A 17843-nucleotide genomic window follows, 5' to 3' on the forward strand; every position below is an offset into this window, starting at 1 on the left:
TTGTTCAGAAAAGCAAAACAAGCTGCCGGCATTCAGAGGTCTGTCATCCCTGCCCATTCATGATTCATTAACAAGGAAGAAGGTCCCTTTAAGGAAAAGGAAAGAAATATGGACTGGAAGAGAGACAGCTTGCTTATCACTGTCTTCCAGCCCTGCTGCCCTCTGTGACTCTTGGTCTCCAGTATAATTATGCTAAACAGAAATGGTCCGGGTGAGCTAGCTAGCAACTGCCTCTGCAGGTTACAGCTGGGTAACTTAGCCTCTGACTGTTAAAAAAAGTTGTGAATATCAGGGCACCCCTAGAACAAGACTTCCGCAGCTTTCCCACAATGCCCCTTCCTATCCCCAGCCAAATGCAACAGAAGACATCCAACCACTTCACCACTGTTCCCCCCAACCCCGGCACAAGCGATGACTCACCCCAGGCTGGTGGACTGGAGCCTCTTTCCAAGGCCAAAGTGAGCAACACACGCAGACCGGGTGGAAGTGGGTGGGTGGGAGTCTACAGTCTGCACCTGCCCCACCCTGGGTTTCTCGCAGACCCCCTGGGCTCGTGAGCGCCATCCTAAAGGTTAATAATAATCACAGCAGGCAGCCCATCACTGCCTCCCTATCTGGCTGAGAGGTTTACAACTTAAGCTCATGGCAGAGGGAGAAATTGGCTCAATCACTTGGAGTAATGGTACATGGAGAGCCAGTTGGGCATGACCGCTATTTAACTCAAAGAAACCAGGCTGCTGCGCTTAGCGGACCTACACGCTGATAAACACGTCATGCTCCGAGGTGAGAATGAACACCACCCCCTTGCGCTCCCTGCCTCGCTCTGCCTTCCCCTGCTTGCCCCCATCTCTGCTGAATAAATGAAACAAGACTCGGAGAACAGGGCTACACACAGATGCACGCAGCTACCATTATGTCAATAATCACAGGTCCCCCTTCATTCTTTTTTTTTAGTTTTTAAAATTCATTTTCCAGTTTAATTAGGTGGAATTATTACAGTTTGACTGCACATATACATCATATTGCACGTAAATACATGTGTACAGTATCCTGCACATATTTTTAGTTGACATATATAAATATTTTTTATTTTTTATATAATTACATACTTTACAAAAAATATGATCATTGTTTCTAAGAACAGATTAGAGCTTTAGCTTTTTATACTTACATGGTTATCAAAGGAATAAAGCCAACCACAAAGTAGGAATCAACAGAATGTGGTAATCCAATCATAAAGGACCCGTCAAATGTGCTTGCACATATCCCCTTCATTCTTTAAAAAAAATTTTTTTATTACTTTTTTGTTGTTACATTTTAGGGAAGGGGGAGTGATTAGGTTTATTTGCATACTTATTTATTTTAATGGAGGACCTGGGGATTGAACCCAGGACCTTGTGCATGTTAAGTACACACTGTACACTGAGCTATATACCCTCCCCCCTTCCCCCCCACTTCATTCTTTTAAAGAGATTTAACGTTTTTTCTCACAACACCTTACCCCAAATATTTATAATAAGGCATTTTGTCAAGGGCAGGAGGGAGAGAGAACCAGACATCATTGCTAATAATAGCTAACATTTTCGGATCTTTTATTGTGGCCAGGTACCCCTTGGGCATCCTCCTAGCAGCTCTAGTGAGGTGGACACCATAATTGTCCCCAGTTTACAGGTGAGGACAGTGCAGCTCGGAGAGTTTAAGTAGTGGACCAAAAATCACCCAGGATCTAGGAAATGGGAGGTGGCCTTTGAACACAGACTTGTGTGAGTAAATCAGAGCCCAAGTTCTCAGCTTTTTTGTTACCCTGGGGATTTATGGGACAAAGGAGAAAGTGGAGGACGACATGATCAGTGGCTTAACAGTGTTCTCAACCAGTCCTTTTTTTATTCCTCAAAAGCTTGGAGAGGTCCACATTACGATGCCCTCCCATCTGCCTCCCCCAGCAGGCATGCTGCTTTCCCACCACAAACAAGATCTCAACTTTACCACATGCCAAGTACTGCACATACAAAAGTAAACCCCACCATCATCTTTGTCACCAAGGAGCTGACAGTCCAGTGGAAGAGGGAGCTAAAGAAAAGTGGACTCAGGAAGAAGGGTGAACAAGAAGCTGTCGAGGGGGTGCTGCTCCAGCAGCGAGAACGCAGACTCAGACCAGGACCAAGAGGAGCGGAAGCCGCAGCTGGAACCCAGTGGCGCCCCCAGCAAAGCCTTCAATGGAGCCGAGCCCAGCCACCACGGCCTGCCTTCTGCTCGCGCAGATGAGCAGGCGCTGCTCTCCTCCATCCTCACCCAGACAGCCCGCAGCATCATCGACATGTCTGCTGCAGACACCCAGGGCGTGGAGCAGCCTGAGTACATGGGCCAGACGAGGCAGTACAACCGCCACCTGGTTGTGCTGAGCAGCAGCCGGACCCCCTGCAGGAAGCTGCCACCAGGTGCCGGCCAGCGAGCCCGTCCCCTTCTCTGACTTGCAGCAGGCCTCCAGGAGAGCTGCTTACGCCTACAGTGCACTTTTTTGGATCCGTGTGAACACCGAAGAGGAGCTGGTTGTGGTTTGGGGTTCCGTGAAGAGAGGGGGTGCCTGAACAGCTCTTCTCCTCCCCTCTTCACCCCGTCTCCACCCTGCCCACCCTGGCCCCCTCACTGTGGCTTATTCAGTACCCTAACCTGCTGCTAATAACTGAAGAACGTGGAGGAGGAGGAGAAGACTGAGGCTAGAAGCCTGAGCAAGTGAGGACGGAGCAAGGGAGGGTAGAACCATTTGGGACTGGCCTTTGATGCCCTGGCCGCAGGTGGGGTGTGGGTGAAAGGGACAGGGCCTGGCAGGTCTTCATCGTCACTGAGAAGGTGGAGGTTCCTGCATCAGGGTGATCACTCGGGGGCTTGTGGGGGGCCTCACTCCTGTCCCCCCTCCCCATGTTGGTGCTCACGTGCACTTCATGAGGGCTTGTGACAGGGTCTGGACCAGCTTGAATTTGAATGAATTGAATTTGTACTTCTGGCACCCTGGATTTTTATATTTTTGGGGGGTTTTTTGGTTTTGCTTTGGTTTGTTATGCTCAATAAAGGAAGTGTATCCAAAAAAAAAAAAGCGGTCGAGAACTTTCCTGGTTTTCCCCTTGGCCCTGCCCACTTAGGATGCTCCATCCTCAATGCACCCACCCTACGTGTCACCTAATTGTCAAGAGGACCTGGGGTTAGCCCCTTGACCCAGGCTGGAGTTCCAGCTCATGTGCATGGTCCTGTTGCTTCTGACAAATGAAACTAGGTATATTAGCTAAGGTCATGCTAGCTACCATAAAAAACAAACTCTAGAATATAAAAGAGCTAAAGACTAGGGTGGCCAGATTTAGTAAAAACAAAGACATCAATTTAAATTTGAATTTCAAATAATTTTAGTATAACTATGTTCTGTGTAACATTTGGGACATATTTATACTAAAACATATTCATGATTTATCTGAAGTTCAGATTTAACTGGATGACCTGCATTTTACTTGCAAGCCTACTCAAGACATCAAAGGTCTGTTTCCTGTCTCTATAAAGTCCACAGTGGGAGTTCCCAGTAGACAGGTAGCTGCTCTCCGAGTTGTGATTCAGGGATCCAGGCTGCTTCCATCTTCATCTCTCAGCTCTCAAGGTGTCTATAAACTCATGAGGTCAAGCCACAGAAAGGGAAAGGGTGTGGAGAATTCCAGGTGGGAGTGTTCATGGGTTGGACCCAGCAGTGGCACAATGGACTTCTGCTCACAATCCAACCATTGGCCAGAACTCAATCACACGGCCTGTACGGAGCAGCCAGGTAAACTGGAAAATGTAATCCAGTCCTCAGGATGTGCTCAGGAAGGCATGTTGAGAACAGCTAGCCAGTCTCTCCCACACGTGGTAACAGCAGAGCTAATATGTCAGTACTGGTGCCTAACGTATGTGTCATACGCTACTTCTGGATTCTGTCGGAATCCTACACCCACTGATGTCTCTAGCAGGGGATCAGATTCCTCCTCTCAGCTCTGGACTGGTTAACTAATGGCCATTTGGGATTGGGAGTCCAAAGCCATTATGGGAGTAATGAGTGCTGTGAATTCATATCAATTCATTTCAGTTCAATACAATTTAATAAATATTTATTAATGCTCCTAGGATATGGAGAAAAGCTTGGTTCTAGCCCCTGAGGGAGAAATAAACTGAAATAGAACCCCATTATATTCTTAAGGAGCTGTATGCAATTAAATTCAACAGCTATCCCACACCCTTATCAATATCCCTTCGATTTTTCAAAGGCTGGTAAAAACCCCATAGGTACAAAGAATTCTGCTCTAAATGTTAGGATGCAGGATGGTCCCTCCTCTCCCAAATTCCTAAAACATTTGCTGACTATGTCCACTGATTCATTCATTCATGCATGCAATTAGCTCATTCATGGACATTTATTGAGACCTCCTCCTTTGACAGTGTGTTGGCTCTGAGGGTTGGAAGTGGGGACGCTAAGTTGAACAAGACTGAGACCAAGCCTTCCAGAAACTCACAATGGAGGGGGTGGTCAGAATGCACATAACTCAGTCAGATACAAGGCAGATGGTGGTCAATGCTGGTAAATGTTTAAACAGTGCTAACGGACTTATGGAGGAGGGAGAAATTAATTCTGATTGGAGGGCGGGGTGGAGAGGATTCCATCAAAGATCCAACAATGCCTTCCCCAAGAGACAAACAAACCTGCCCTGGCAAGGGAGGCTGAGTCCAAGAGTCTGGCTCAAAGCCCACAACAGCCATCACCCGCAGAGCATCCCCCAGTCTTCCACCCACTCAGCCCTAATGGGAAAAAGACAGTAAGCTTTTCTCAAGGGATAACTCCAAGGCAGTCACTCATTTTATCTTAAAAATTCATGCACATTTTGAATTTCACTCCACAGGACCCCAGCGTTTGTTTTGCTGTAATAATTTAAACGTAATTGCTTGAAATTACCTGTCACTGAGTAAAATCATTTCATCTTGGGGCTTGTGTGCCCCCGACATACCACTTCTGTTTGAAGAGTACCTTCTCCAGAAATACTGCTTCCCAGAGCACGTGACTGGAAGTCGGGTTTTCACTTATTTTATCCCTGCCCTCTCCTCCTTGTCAGGATAAGGGAAACATTCCACTGCAAGGACTCTGAGACTAGTCACAGGCTTTGGGAACACACAACACAGTAACCATGGATGAAGCCTTTATTAGATGAACACACTAGCTTTCATACACTCCTCTCACATCTGAAGAGAAATATATAGAATAACGCAACGTGGATGTGAGTTGTATTTCTGGACCATGGTGCTTTAGGTGACACTTCCGGAGTGTGGCACATTCTCCGCACGCCCTTCCAGGTTGTGTGCATGACAGCAGCTCTCCTTTTATAAAACAGCGGCAGTGGATTCAAACCTGTTAAACCACCTCAAAAGTTAAACAGTTAGCTATTTAAAAAGTTAAGCAGGGTAAGAAAATGTTACATACTTCCTCTCTTCCTGGCTTACCTGAAACACCAAAGTGTTAAATGAAAAAAACAAAAAACAAAAAACCACCAAACCCTATTTCTGATGAGGACTTGGGGGTTAATTCTCAGCGAGGCACCCGGGGAATTCACTGTGGGACTCCCATCAGTCACGCCGTTTTGTTTCATGCACACGATATGCACCCCTCGACAGTTACAAAATTTCAGTTTTGAAATTAAGGCCGTCTTTCTCAGAACAAATCAGATTTCAAGAGAACACCCAAACTACTCAGTGTTGGCCTGGGGCCGGATGTGTATCTGAACGGGAGGAAAAAAACGCCTTTCTCTGAAGAGCAGGTGCCCCTGTGAGAGACAGCATTAAAACATTATGCCCAAGAACGGACAGCCAAGGTTGCTATGTCTTACCCCAAAGCTTTGTCAGGAACCCCATAAAACCGGGCACGTGGTTTGTGACACCCCGTGAAACACTGTGCCTCGTCCTAATAACCTGAGCCCTGCTGCCTGTCATTAAGGGACCTCTCTCCTCTCTTATTAAGCCTCTCTTTTTTAAACGGCTGCCGTCATCTGGTCCCAGTGTACATTAAATCCCATTATAATTATAAACACACTTCCCCGTACATCCATTGCAGATTTCATCCACACAGCCTGCCCCCTCAGGGCATCTTTGCACTAATAACAACTCAGATTTGCTATTTGAGTTGACAACATTAGGTCCCAACACCATTTGCAATATGCTAGGGGGAATGAGAGGAAGAGAGAGAGGAAAAGCTTTCACTTCCTCAATGGAGAAGATCTTGGGGTCATAGTGACCCAAGGCTTTTGGGGCTAAAAGAAATAACCTCTCATCTTCTTCCTTTGAAATGTCACTCTCTGCCCTACAGAGGAGAAGAAGGGCATAACTTTGTACCTGGAGGAGAGACCCAGGTGTAAACATCACTAACCAGGTCTCCACAGGGGGATAAGATGGCAAGTATTAATCAAAGAAGTCATCTTCTGCCTTGACTTTCTGGGCTTCAACTAACCAGAACACACACATCAACTGATTATTCTCAGCTCCGTTATCTGGAAGGGGCATATAAGGAAGTGACATGAAAGAATTAAACTAAATTAAAAAAAAAAAAGAAAATGATCAACATATGCACTGAGGGCAGATTTGACTCTACTTAGCTTCTGACATCCTCTGCATCTATCTAGAAGATGTCTCAGTGATAACCGTGAAGCATCTTAAGACCCTTTGCCTCCAAAAAGGATACAGTAGGCTTGCTGTGTCTTCTCCTCAAGAGTCCACAGAGGGGTAAGAATCTTGAGAGTACATGTGACAGCCTGGTGCATCCTTCGGTGGTACCCTGGAGTTCTCGATTTTGGGAGACTATTTTTTAATTTTTCTATTCAGGGGCTTCATTGCCTGCATCCGTCCTTGAAAATGCTTCATTCTCCATTCATCACAAGGTTTTAGGGAAACGCAAAGTAACTTCTTCTCCGCCAAAGGTAGGAGTCCTTGATTTATTTATCATGATAGGAAAGTTTACTTTAAAATTTTAAAACTGTTTTCCAGCGAAGGAGCTGGAACAAAATGATTTGGAACTTTCTACTAACACTCAAGCAGAACACTCAGAACACCACAAGGACTTTCCTCCCGGGTACCTGTTTAGTTGAAGTTTTACTGTAGTTCAAAACTCTCTCCTCAACTTCTGCCTGAGATTTTGAGGAAGACAAGTGGGGGAAAGTGCGGAGAGCTGGGCGTCTAAGTCTGCTTACCTGATGGCCTGATTCCATGGAGAACTCTTTGGTCCTCAGCCTGACTGGCTGCTGCAGAGAACTTGGCCTCTGCGGAGTAAGAGGAGAAGGGGAAGTCAAAGCCCTTGTTTCCATTTTTCCATCTCACTAAGGGCCGTATAATCTAGAAGTTAAGGTCATGAGCTTTGCAGTCGGAATGGTCTGATTTAAGGTCTCAGCTCTGATATTTAACAGCTCTACAGTCTTGGGGAAGGCACTTAACCTCTGTGAGCCCCAGGTTTCTCATCCACAGAAACGGGGGAAATGATCATTCCTGCATTACTTGAGTTGTTATGAGGATTAGATAAAACAATAGAGGTAATGTATTAAATTTGACAGTCAGTGCTCAGAATGAGGTATCATTCCCACTGTCTCCTTACTGTAAGATCGCTTGGACCTCACATCCTCTCCCACAGACTGAGCTCTGAAGAGCTGCTACCAGCGGGAGGTATATGAGTAAAGGAGGAGACGAGAGAATGAGATTTAGCAATGGAATTCCACCCAAAGGTCAGCTCGTCTATTCCTCTGTCTCCAGCATGACCTCCCCAGCCTGTCAAAGCTGACGTCGCAGCTTCTTTTACCACACCCCTCCAGAAAAACAGTAAAAAAAAAAATACTACAAATGCATGAACATGAGAGAGAAGGAAAGGGAGAGAGAAAGAGAGAGAGAGAGAAGGAGAGAGAGGGAGTTTTCTGCTGTAGTTTTCCATCTTGCTTGTTTTTAGGTGCTGCCATATGAAATCCCTGAACTGGGGATTCTCATCAGCCTTCTGGGGACCCAGGGACATAGCTTTGGCTATAAATGGTGCCAGTTTTGGTGGGGGAGCTGCTGCCGCTTTATCTGGGCCCAGTAAACCTTATCAAAGTGCTGTGCAGCCAGCCTTCAGTGCTAAGTGGAAATGCTTGGAGCCCAAGGCTGGCACTCAGCCCACAGCCTCGCCTGCCTTCCTCCTTTTTGTTACCTTCTCCACCTCTTAAATTCGGGCATTAATCTCTCTTTAACACTTACTAACAAGGGCTGGGCTTTTTAATGGGCCAAGTTTATGAAGCAAGGGAGATTTTCACATAGCGTGAACATGGCATGGAGGTGGGGGAGTCGGGGCCAGGGAGGGACTGTTCTTTCTCTCCCATTGTTTCCAGAGAGGCTCTCTTTCTCTGATTTGAGGATTAATAGGAGATTAGATCAGGGGTTAATTGTGTGCTGCTTCTGCTCACACACTCAGGAGGGGCTGGTAGGTGGATGCGGACAGCGAGGCAGCAACTTTCAGTAGGTACCATCTAGGCAGAAGCTCAACAGTTCAATGATCCTTTCTTTGATTTTCTTGGTGAGGCACCAGGACCGTCTTCTCTCCTTACATTTCGCCCCTCTTGCTCCTCTCGGAGACCAGTTCTTCCTTCCTTCCTTCGTTTCTTTCTCTCTTTTTTGTTGATTTACAATACTGTGTTAGTTTCAGGTAAGCAGCAAAGTGATTCAGTTACACATATGCGTTATTTATTCAGATTCTTTTCTGTTATAGGTTATTACAAGACATTGAATATAGCTCCCTGTGCTGTACAGTAAACCCGTGTTGTTTATCACACCAGTTCTTTTCTGTTAACTTTCTTTAAATCCCTTTCCCCCTACAGACTGCATAGACCTTAGCTGGAAAAAATAGTCTTATAGATTCTCTTGATTGTTAATCAAACTGAATACCCAGGGACTGGGCTTTCCCAGGCATCTTGGATAAGTTGCTGTAGTCACTGCTAGCAGAGGACAGCTGGCTCCTCTCCTTCACTTTCAAGTGCGCCTCTCACGGGTCTTCTCGCCCCCAACTCCTGCAGGTCTGAGCACTTCTCCTGCAAGTAGGACAGGGGCCATGCTTGCTGGGATGGAGCTGCCTGTCCTCGGGACTACCACATTAGCAGCTCTTGTAAACCCGGATCAGTTCTGATATAAACTCCAACTGGCCTCACGAGGTTGGACGCATATTTTTGCCTCTAGTTGGCTTCTGCCACCTTCCATGACCCTTCAGTTCTCAGGGCTTGACTTTCAGTTTGAGGCAGTGCCAGAGGCACGCATCGGGATGTGATTATGCCTCAGTCCTGCGGAAAATCTTTGACCCACCCTGCTACTACAGACTGAAATGTGGGGAATCAGGACTCAGTGACTGAAGCCTCGCGTTGCTAAGACTGTAGGACGCCCAGGGCGGATGGTTTAGAGACCCAAGGAGGGCGCTCTCCACCACGCCCCTCACCCCAACGCTCCCGGACTTTAGCCGGCAGTCAAGGCCTGGGCCCAGAAGAGCGTTTCTCACCTCTTGCCCCCTACCTTCGCCAAGCTCCAGGGAAAGGGCGGAGAAGAGGGACACTCCGCAGCCCGGACAAAGGCGCCATTCTTCCGGTTGCTCTACCCCAGGGTTACCGACCTCAACTCCACCCTCTAAAGTGGAGCGGCCAGTTGAAAGGAGACACTTTTAGGGGCCTGGAGCTTCTTCAAGTTTTCACTCACTCCTGAAGACTTTGCCCTGAACAGGGTGCAGTTCTCGGTAACTGTTTCCAACCAGGTTCCCTGGGGGGCAAAGCCCAGGGGATGCTCAAGACTGGGACGGAGAAAAGTTTCTCTCAGGCCTCGACCTTGGCCTCCAGGGGTCGCGACAGCTAAAATGGGGCGTCTCCCCTCGACGACAGAGTCCTGCGGACCTTCCGGCACCTGGTTCCAGGGCCAGTGAACTCTGCGCCTGGAGGCTAATCGCAGTCTGGATGTCCAGAAGGCCCGGACGCACAAAAGGCCTGAGCTTGGGCTGGGAAAGCGTCCTTCTAAAACCGATGTCGGGGTACAGGGGGTGCCACCCCCAGCCCGGAGGAAAAATGAAAGCCGAGATGAGAAGCACTGAATCGGGGCTAACATTGGAGCCGGGGGCAAAACTCTGCGCCTGGAGCAACAGGGGAAACCAAAATCCGTGTCCAGTGGAAATTAAAAACCCGGGGGTTGAAGGTGAGGGATGCTCCTCGCACCTCACCTCCATTGCCCCCACTAAGGGTTCCGAGTCCCTGGCACTCCTCTCCATGAGCTCCTTCTTTCCTCTCCGCCTGGCCGGTGAGCGGCGGCCGCCGGCGCCCCAGCAGCAGCTAGATGTCAGGCGAAGCCCGGAGCGCGGCGCGCGGGGAAGGGAGGGGACGGGGGGAAGGGGAGGGGTGGGGCGGGGAGCGCGCGCGGGCTCGGCCAGTGCGGGGGGTGGGGTGGGGTGGGCGGGCTGAGCCCGGGGACGACGCGGGGGGGGGGGAGGGAAGGGGGGCAGCTGTGGGCAGGGAGCCGGGCTCGGCCGCCAGCACTAAAGATGGAGAGGCGCCGGGGCCTCGCAGGGGAGGGGGCTCGGTGTTGACGTGGGACGCGGCGGCGGCGCCGCGGCCGGTGGTGATTTGCTAACCTCGTAGCAGAGAGGAGTTGAGGGCGATGAGAGCGGGTACTGCGAACTGCCGGGCGATGCCGCCGCTGCCGCCGTGATACCGAGAGCAACAGTTCCCCAGCAACACCCCTCCCCGACACAGGCACACACCCCCAAGAGGCACGCACACCCACCCCACGGCGCCCGGCTCGGCAGCGGTGAGTGGGGGGCCCGGGAGGGGCGCACCGCCCAGCTATAGCCGCGAGCCGGGGCGCCCCGGGGCTGGAGAGGTCTGGGGGGCGCACTCGCTTCGGCCAGTCGGCCGCTGAGCTTGTGCCTTATTTTATTCGGCTTGTTCCCTTCTTGCTATTGCAGCCGTCGCCACGGGCGGTTGGGGATCGGCTAGAAGGGGGAGCCCCGGCTGTCAGCTTGGGCGCAGCCGCCTCCCCAACCCTTCCGCTCCAGGGCACGGCCGGGGTGAGAGGTGGGGGGCAGAGCGGTCTGCGGGGACTGAGGGCGCGAGCGGAGGGTTGGGGAGCGGGAGGCTTTGTACCACCAGGGGCCGGCGGAGGAGCCGGGAGCCGGTGGGTGCTCATATGTATGCCGACCGGTGCGCGGGCGCGAGATAGGGCTGTGGTTTATTTGTGTTTATTCTCCGGCCGGCTAGAAAGCTAGAATCGGAGGATCGGAGGAGTGGATCTGGGGCAGAAGGGAGCAGGACTGAGACTCACTTGGGTTTTCTTTCTCTTTGAAAAACGTGGTGGGCTCTTTTTTCTTGATTGGACTTGATCCCCCCGTTTTGGGGGGGGAGGGGCACCGTGGCGGAGCTCGGGAGGGTCTCCAGCGCTCCGGGCCCTCCTCGGCTCTCGGCGGGACCGGCCGTGGCGCTGGAGCTCGCTGTGCGCTCCCGGCCGCGCACGGTGGGTGCTCGGCTCTGCACCTGATGCGTTTGGGATGCCTTTCCCACCGCGGCGCGCGGGCAGCTCGCTCACACAGACCCTCGAACACTCCCGCACGCGCTCGAAATGCGCACAATCTCGCTGGCCAGCAGACCTGCTGGAACGCACAGACGCGTTCGGCACCGACTGGCTCCCCCGCTGCTGGGACGCTCGCAACGTGCCTGGGCCGGGCGCGCCGGCTGCTGGCGCCACCCGCCCGAGGCCGGGGACCTTGTCCATCGCTCCCGAGGGTCACGGCCCTGGGTTGGAGAGGGAGGGCTCCCAGATTCCTTCTCGCCTTTCCTCCCACAACTCGCTGTCGGGCTTTTGTGCTTCCCTTTCGCGGCGGGGAGGGTCCGCCTCCTCGCCGCTCTCGCCCTCGCGTCCGGCCCGCCCGGACTCTCGCCTTTCGTCCGGGTCTCTTTCGCTTTCCCTCCTCCCTAGCCTGGATCCTTCTCTCTTTGCCTTCTGGCCCCCCTGGAAAAGTTGCTTCCCCAAGTTTGCTGAAGTCGTCTCCAAGTCTGTTTGGGGTGCTGGGAACTGAGGGGTGTGTGAGAGCGCGATCGATCCCCGGAGCCCGAGCGGTTAGCGCCGGCTTTCCCCCGCGCTGCCGGCCTGGGCGCTGCAGCCAGCGCTGGCTGGATCGCGGGCGCGGAGCCGCGGGTGGCGGGGACGGCTGACCGAGGGCACCCTGATTTCCTCAGAACCCACCGAGCTGGCCTTTGGGAAGAAATTCGAGTAGCCTAGCTTCTATTCTTTCAATTGCTCCCTCCCAGTTCTCCGAAATCCCGAAGTCTGCCGGAAAGCGCATGGTGGCAAGGCACCTATGAATGGCTTTTCCCGGCCTCCCCAAACCCCCACCTTGATCGCCTCAGTTCCCACCCCAGGGTGGGAAGCAAAAGCGTTTTGATTAATCGTCCTGTTAACCCTTTCTCCGTAAGATTTGTGACTCTGGAGCCAACAGGGATCCTTTTGGGGCCAGAGGCCAGCAGTGTTCCAAGAGTGAGGGAGAGCCCTTGCTCCGCTTTGCTCCCAGTTCATTTCTCTGCGGTATTGGCCACAGCAAGGCAGAGGCTGGGAGAGACCTGAGCCTGTGAGGTCTTTCTGACACTCCTTAGACAGCTTTGGGAGTCTCAGAGCCCTGTTACTGATCCCACATGGCGCTTTAGAGAGGCCTTTGTCTCCAGTCCTGACTTCCCTTCATACTTGTAACTCATACCATAGATGCTGGTGCCATTATCATTTCCAGCACCTCCAAGCCATGCCCAGCATCAGTTACTGCTCCAGGTCACAGGACTCGCCCACTCCCAGGAGCCTGTGGGACACTCTTGGCATTCATGTTCCCAGCATGTGCACTCCTGGCTTTAGGGGTACATGTTTCCCGGGACTGCTTTCTGTAGGTCCTTCATGACCTATCCTACATTTTACAGAACCTCCTGACCACTGGGCAGTTGTGGGCAGGGGGTAAGTGTGGCATCTTACGTGAGCACACACATGTGTTAACTCTCCATCTCTGGCTGGTGTATGCACACACATGCGCATGCACACACATAGTCCAGAATTTGGATTACAGATAACAATCACTTCAAAGTACCTATGGGTGCAACTGAGCCCAGCTAGTACAAGGGTTATGTGTGTGTGTTACTCTAAGTGCGTAAAGAGGGGGTCAAGGCCCGGGTTCTTTAGTCCTTGCAGCCTTGAGAAGAGTGGAAGGACAGAGGCCCAGGAAGACATTGGCTGAGGGTGAGAAGGTGGGCTGGAGGAGGAGAGTTCTTGCCCACGGATTTCTGGGAGCCATGAGTCTAAGGCTGCCAACCCTAGAGAAGCTGGGCTTTGCCCCCGGGGCTGCCACTGCAAGGCAGGATTTAGACAAGCTTTGTTTTGAAGGTGAGGTTTGCTGTTCGTGGCGTTGAGAGTGAAACCGAGTGCTTACATTGACTAGAGGAAGAGGATAAAATCTTAATTTAAATCGTGCACTGGGCACCTTCTCATAAGGAACATGGGCCTTGCACTGGAGCCCCTCACTCTCAGACTTAAAGGAAGCCCGAGATTCACAAGACTCTGCTGTAATTTTCGTCTTACTTTATCTAACAGACGTCACAGAGCAGTGACTTAGGCATATGCCGTGGCAGAACCGTCTCGTTACTTTCATCATCCTTGGGCCTGAAAAGGCAGACGTAGCTTTCTAGGAAGCCCATTCCCCTTGGTTAAATCTCCAAGGCTCTCTTGCTGGGGTTTTGGGGGAGATCCCATGTTCTAGTGTTTGAATTCTTACTTTAAGGGGCACTCACTAATTTACGTTTTGGTCTTGCATCTCTTCTGCCTCTTGTCCCCTTCTTCCCTCTAGCCCTCTCCATTGGCCCGGGAAACGCACCCTGCCCCGCCACGCAGAGCCAGGAAGGAAAGAGAGCCTCATGCCTAAGCCGCGGGGAGCACCATGGATCTGACAAAGATGGGCATGATCCAGCTGCAGAACCCCAGCCACCCCACGGGGCTCCTGTGCAAGGCCAACCAGATGCGGCTGGCGGGGACGCTGTGCGATGTGGTCATCATGGTGGACAGCCAGGAGTTCCATGCCCACCGGACGGTGCTGGCCTGCACCAGCAAGATGTTTGAGATCCTCTTCCACCGCAACAGCCAGCACTACACCCTGGACTTCCTTTCTCCAAAGACTTTCCAGCAGATTCTGGAGTATGCGTACACAGCCACACTGCAAGCCAAGGCGGAGGACCTGGATGACCTGCTGTACGCTGCCGAGATCTTGGAGATCGAGTACCTGGAGGAGCAGTGCCTGAAGATCCTAGAGACCATCCAGGCCTCAGACGACAATGACACGGAGGCCACCATGGCGGACGGTGGGGCCGAGGAGGAGGAGGACCGCAAGGCTCGGTACCTCAAGAACATCTTCATCTCGAAGCATTCCAGCGAGGAGAGCGGGTATGCCAGTGTGGCAGCTCAGAGCCTCCCTGGGCCCATGGGAGACCAGAGTCCTTCCGTCTCCACGTCATTTGGTCTTTCAGCCATGAGTCCCACCAAGGCGGCAGTGGACAGCTTGATGACCATAGGACAGTCTCTCCTGCAGGGGGCACTTCAGCCGCCCGCTGGGCCTGAGGAGCCGACTCTGGCTGGGGGAGGGCGGCACTCTGCGGTGGCCGAGGTGAAGCCGGAGATGATGCAGGTGGATGAGGTGCCCAGCCAGGACAGCCCTGGGGCAGCCGAGTCTAGCATCTCAGCTGGGCTGGGGGACAAGGTGGAGGAAAGGGGCAAGGAGGGGCCTGGGACCCCGACTCGGAGCAGCGTCATCACCAGTGCCAGGGAGCTGCATTACGGGCGTGAGGAGAGCGCCGAGCAGCTGCCACCTCCCGCAGAGGCTGCCCAGGGCCCCCCAGGCCGCCTGGAGCCCCCCGCACCCCCAGCTGAGAAGCACCTGGGTATCTACTCGGTGTTGCCCAACCACAAGGCTGATGCCGTGTTGAGCATGCCGTCCTCGGTGACCTCGGGCCTCCACGTGCAGCCTGCCCTGGCCGTCTCCATGGACTTCAGCACCTACGGGGGTCTGCTGCCCCAGGGCTTCATCCAGAGGGAGCTGTTCAGCAAGCTGGGGGAGCTGGCCGTGGGCATGAAGTCGGAGAGCCGGACTGTCGGGGAGCAGTGCAGCGTGTGTGGGGTGGAGCTTCCGGACAACGAGGCGGTGGAGCAGCACAGGTAGGCCCCCCTCACTCCCACACCGACACCACGACCCCCCCGACCCCAGACTTTGGCCTTGACCCCCGCCTTCATACCCAGCTACTCCTGAGTCTCCTGGGGCCCGGCTAGCCTGTTGTCTTTGCTATTTGTGAAACATCACGTTGGGGGAAAATTTTCAAGTGTGCTGAGGGAGCCTCGGGTCTTTTCTAAGCGCTGGGAAACTCAGGGGCCCAGCTTCTTGCTAGGCGCTCGCCTCTCTTTTTGCCTTTGGGCTCCTATTTGCTTTTTCTGCTGTTGGGTCTGGTCTCCTTTGCGTGGAGTGACTGCTAAAGTGGAGGGAGGGAGAAGCGGGGAGAGGAGGAAGGTCCCACAGCCCGGATCTGGCCATGTTGCCAGGTTTCAGGTACCCGAGCTCCCATGCTGGTTTCTGCCAAGGCAGCCTGTCTGCAGCTCCGGAGGATGGGAGGGGCCGGAGGATGGGAGGGGCTGAATGCTGTTTAGGCCACAAGAGCAGCTGCAGGTTCTGAACATCATTCCTGGTGAACATTCATCACCGGGAACGTTGCTTCCTCTCCCTTCTCATCTTCTGTCCCTGTAAACACATTTAGAGGGAGTTGATTTAAATTCAAGGGAGAAGGATGGGTATGAGAGACATTGGTTTTGCAGCCTGCAGCCTTCTTCTCATCCCCTCCCTGCTCACATTGAATTAAATACCACTTCGGGCTAACATTGGCTTCCCTCTGGCTTCTGTTTCTTTCTCTGTGAAATAACCATTCACTGAGCTTTTATGACATGCCTGGTTCAAGTGCTTTTCATGGAGTCACGTTTTTCTCACAGCAGTTGTCCCACGTAGATGATTTTCTTATTTCCCATAGGAGAGTCCTAAGACCTTTTCCCAGGGTCATATGGATAGTAAGAGGCAGAGCTGGATGCAAATTCAGGTCTTAACCCTCCTGCACTTTGCTACCTCTTGGAATCATTCAGTCCCAAAGAGGATCGGGGCGACAGAGCAGAGGGTTTTGAAAATTGCTTCTCGGAAGTGCAGCAGACACGGAGGGAATCAGTAGTGAGTTCGGTGTTTGCTTTCATCTATCATAATGTATCATATCATATATGCCCTTAGCATTCCCTCCCAGTCCCTGGGTCTGGTGAATGTTGTCAAGGAGTCCAGTTCCTCTTGTCATCTGTGATAACGTTTCCCTTCTTGCCTGCTGTTTTCCTGATCTTGAGTGGATTCTTCACTTTTGCACTCCTCTCTCTACCCCCTCCCCGCCCCATTCCTCGGTTGCTGATCCAGGTAGAGGAGGAGGTGAGAGGAGGGACAGGGCTGTGAACACGGAGGAGGAGGCCTCTGGAGGTTGATCTGATTACCCCAAGCTGGGCCGGAACATGCGCCAACACTGTTTGATGGGGGGCTCGGATACTTACCGTGTGGAAAGTGCCGTTGAGCTAACCGTAGCCTGTATTTTTTTCCGATCGGGTGAGAAAAATAACCGCCACTAAGGTGTGTCTTCGTGGTGCTTGTACTGCTCAGAAATAGACCGAGGTTCTGTTTGTTTTTGCTCAAACTTTCCTAGAGAGGAAACCCTCTCTCCAAACTTGACCAGATAGATTTATCATCTTCTCCGGATGTGAATTATTTCAGTTATGTGCAGTAAGAATTGGGGTATAGTGGAAAGACAATTTTAAATTGAGATATAATTGACATATAATACTGGATCAATTTCGGGTGTATATATTATGAAATGACCACTAGGATAATGCTAGTTAATATCGATCACCATACGTGGTTATACATTTTTTTTTCTTGAGCACTTTTAAAATCTACTCTTTCTCTTAGCAACTTACAAATATGCAACATAATATTGCTAACTACCATCATTATGCTGGATCCCCAGGACTTACTTATTTTGTAACTGGAAATTTGTACCTTTTGACTACCTTCGCCCATTCCTCCCACCCCCAATTCCGTGGAAAGTAACTTTTTCCTAGCTCTCATGTGCTCTTTACCTGAGAGGGCTGGAAAAGATGTCATTCTCCCAGGAGTTCGAGTTCCCATTCTGTGGGGTCCTTGTTCTTCTGGGAAGAGGTGGAGGGCTGGCTGTGTTCTACCCCCAGCCCCCTCCTGGAACATTCCTGGTGGAACTAGCCATATCTAGCCAGGAGAGCTTGTGAAAGTTATATGACCATTTTGAGCTGGGTTTTAGTCTCTTTAAAATGGAGATGGTCTGTAGGGTGGGACGCTGAATTAACGAAGTAACATCTGGAAATCCCTGGAGCTGCGACTGGCACTTGGTAACTGGGAGGGATGAGGAACTGACCCTCAGTCCCGCATCCCGTTTGGGGCTTGTCTCTGCATCGCGCCTGTTGGCTCTGAGCTCTAGTGTGTAGTGTTCACAGTGCTGCCCTCGGCTGGCGTTGAGTTGGCTGTGAGGTGGTGCAGAGGAGTGTCCCTGTCCTTGTGAACTTGTGATGGTGAGGCACTGGTTCTGGCATCCTGGACGTCTGACATGGAGAATGTGCTTTTGATTGAGAGTGGAAGGTCGGCTGCTGTAGCCCAAGATACTGGAGCCTGGGGCTGTGCCCTGGGC

The 17843-nt window shown here is 51.8% G+C and overlaps 1 protein-coding gene and 1 pseudogene across 5 annotated transcripts in view; both read left to right on the top strand.

Annotated features, from left to right (window-relative positions):
• The first annotated feature begins 773 nt into the window (after positions 1-773).
• On the top strand, positions 774-2588 carry LOC105067872 (ragulator complex protein LAMTOR1 pseudogene; annotated as a pseudogene).
• Positions 2589-10216: 7628 nt separating this feature from the next.
• Positions 10217-17843, top strand: part of ZBTB16 (zinc finger and BTB domain containing 16) — a 184122-nt gene continuing 176495 nt past the window's right edge. The window contains exons 1-2 of one of the 5 annotated variants that reach the window (XM_074357144.1): positions 10217-10236; positions 13913-15270. In XM_074357144.1, the coding sequence (XP_074213245.1) occupies positions 14003-15270 (1268 nt within the window). In that variant the 5' untranslated portion in view covers positions 10217-10236; positions 13913-14002. Of the gene's footprint in view, positions 10237-10533; positions 10846-10956; positions 11105-13912; positions 15271-17843 lie in introns of those variants that run through there. The other 4 variants (XM_074357146.1, XM_074357142.1, XM_074357145.1 and 1 more) reach the window with 4 other exon arrangements.

This window comes from Camelus bactrianus, chromosome 33 (genome assembly GCF_048773025.1).
Source record: "Camelus bactrianus isolate YW-2024 breed Bactrian camel chromosome 33, ASM4877302v1, whole genome shotgun sequence".
Taxonomy (NCBI): domain Eukaryota; kingdom Metazoa; phylum Chordata; class Mammalia; order Artiodactyla; family Camelidae; genus Camelus; species Camelus bactrianus.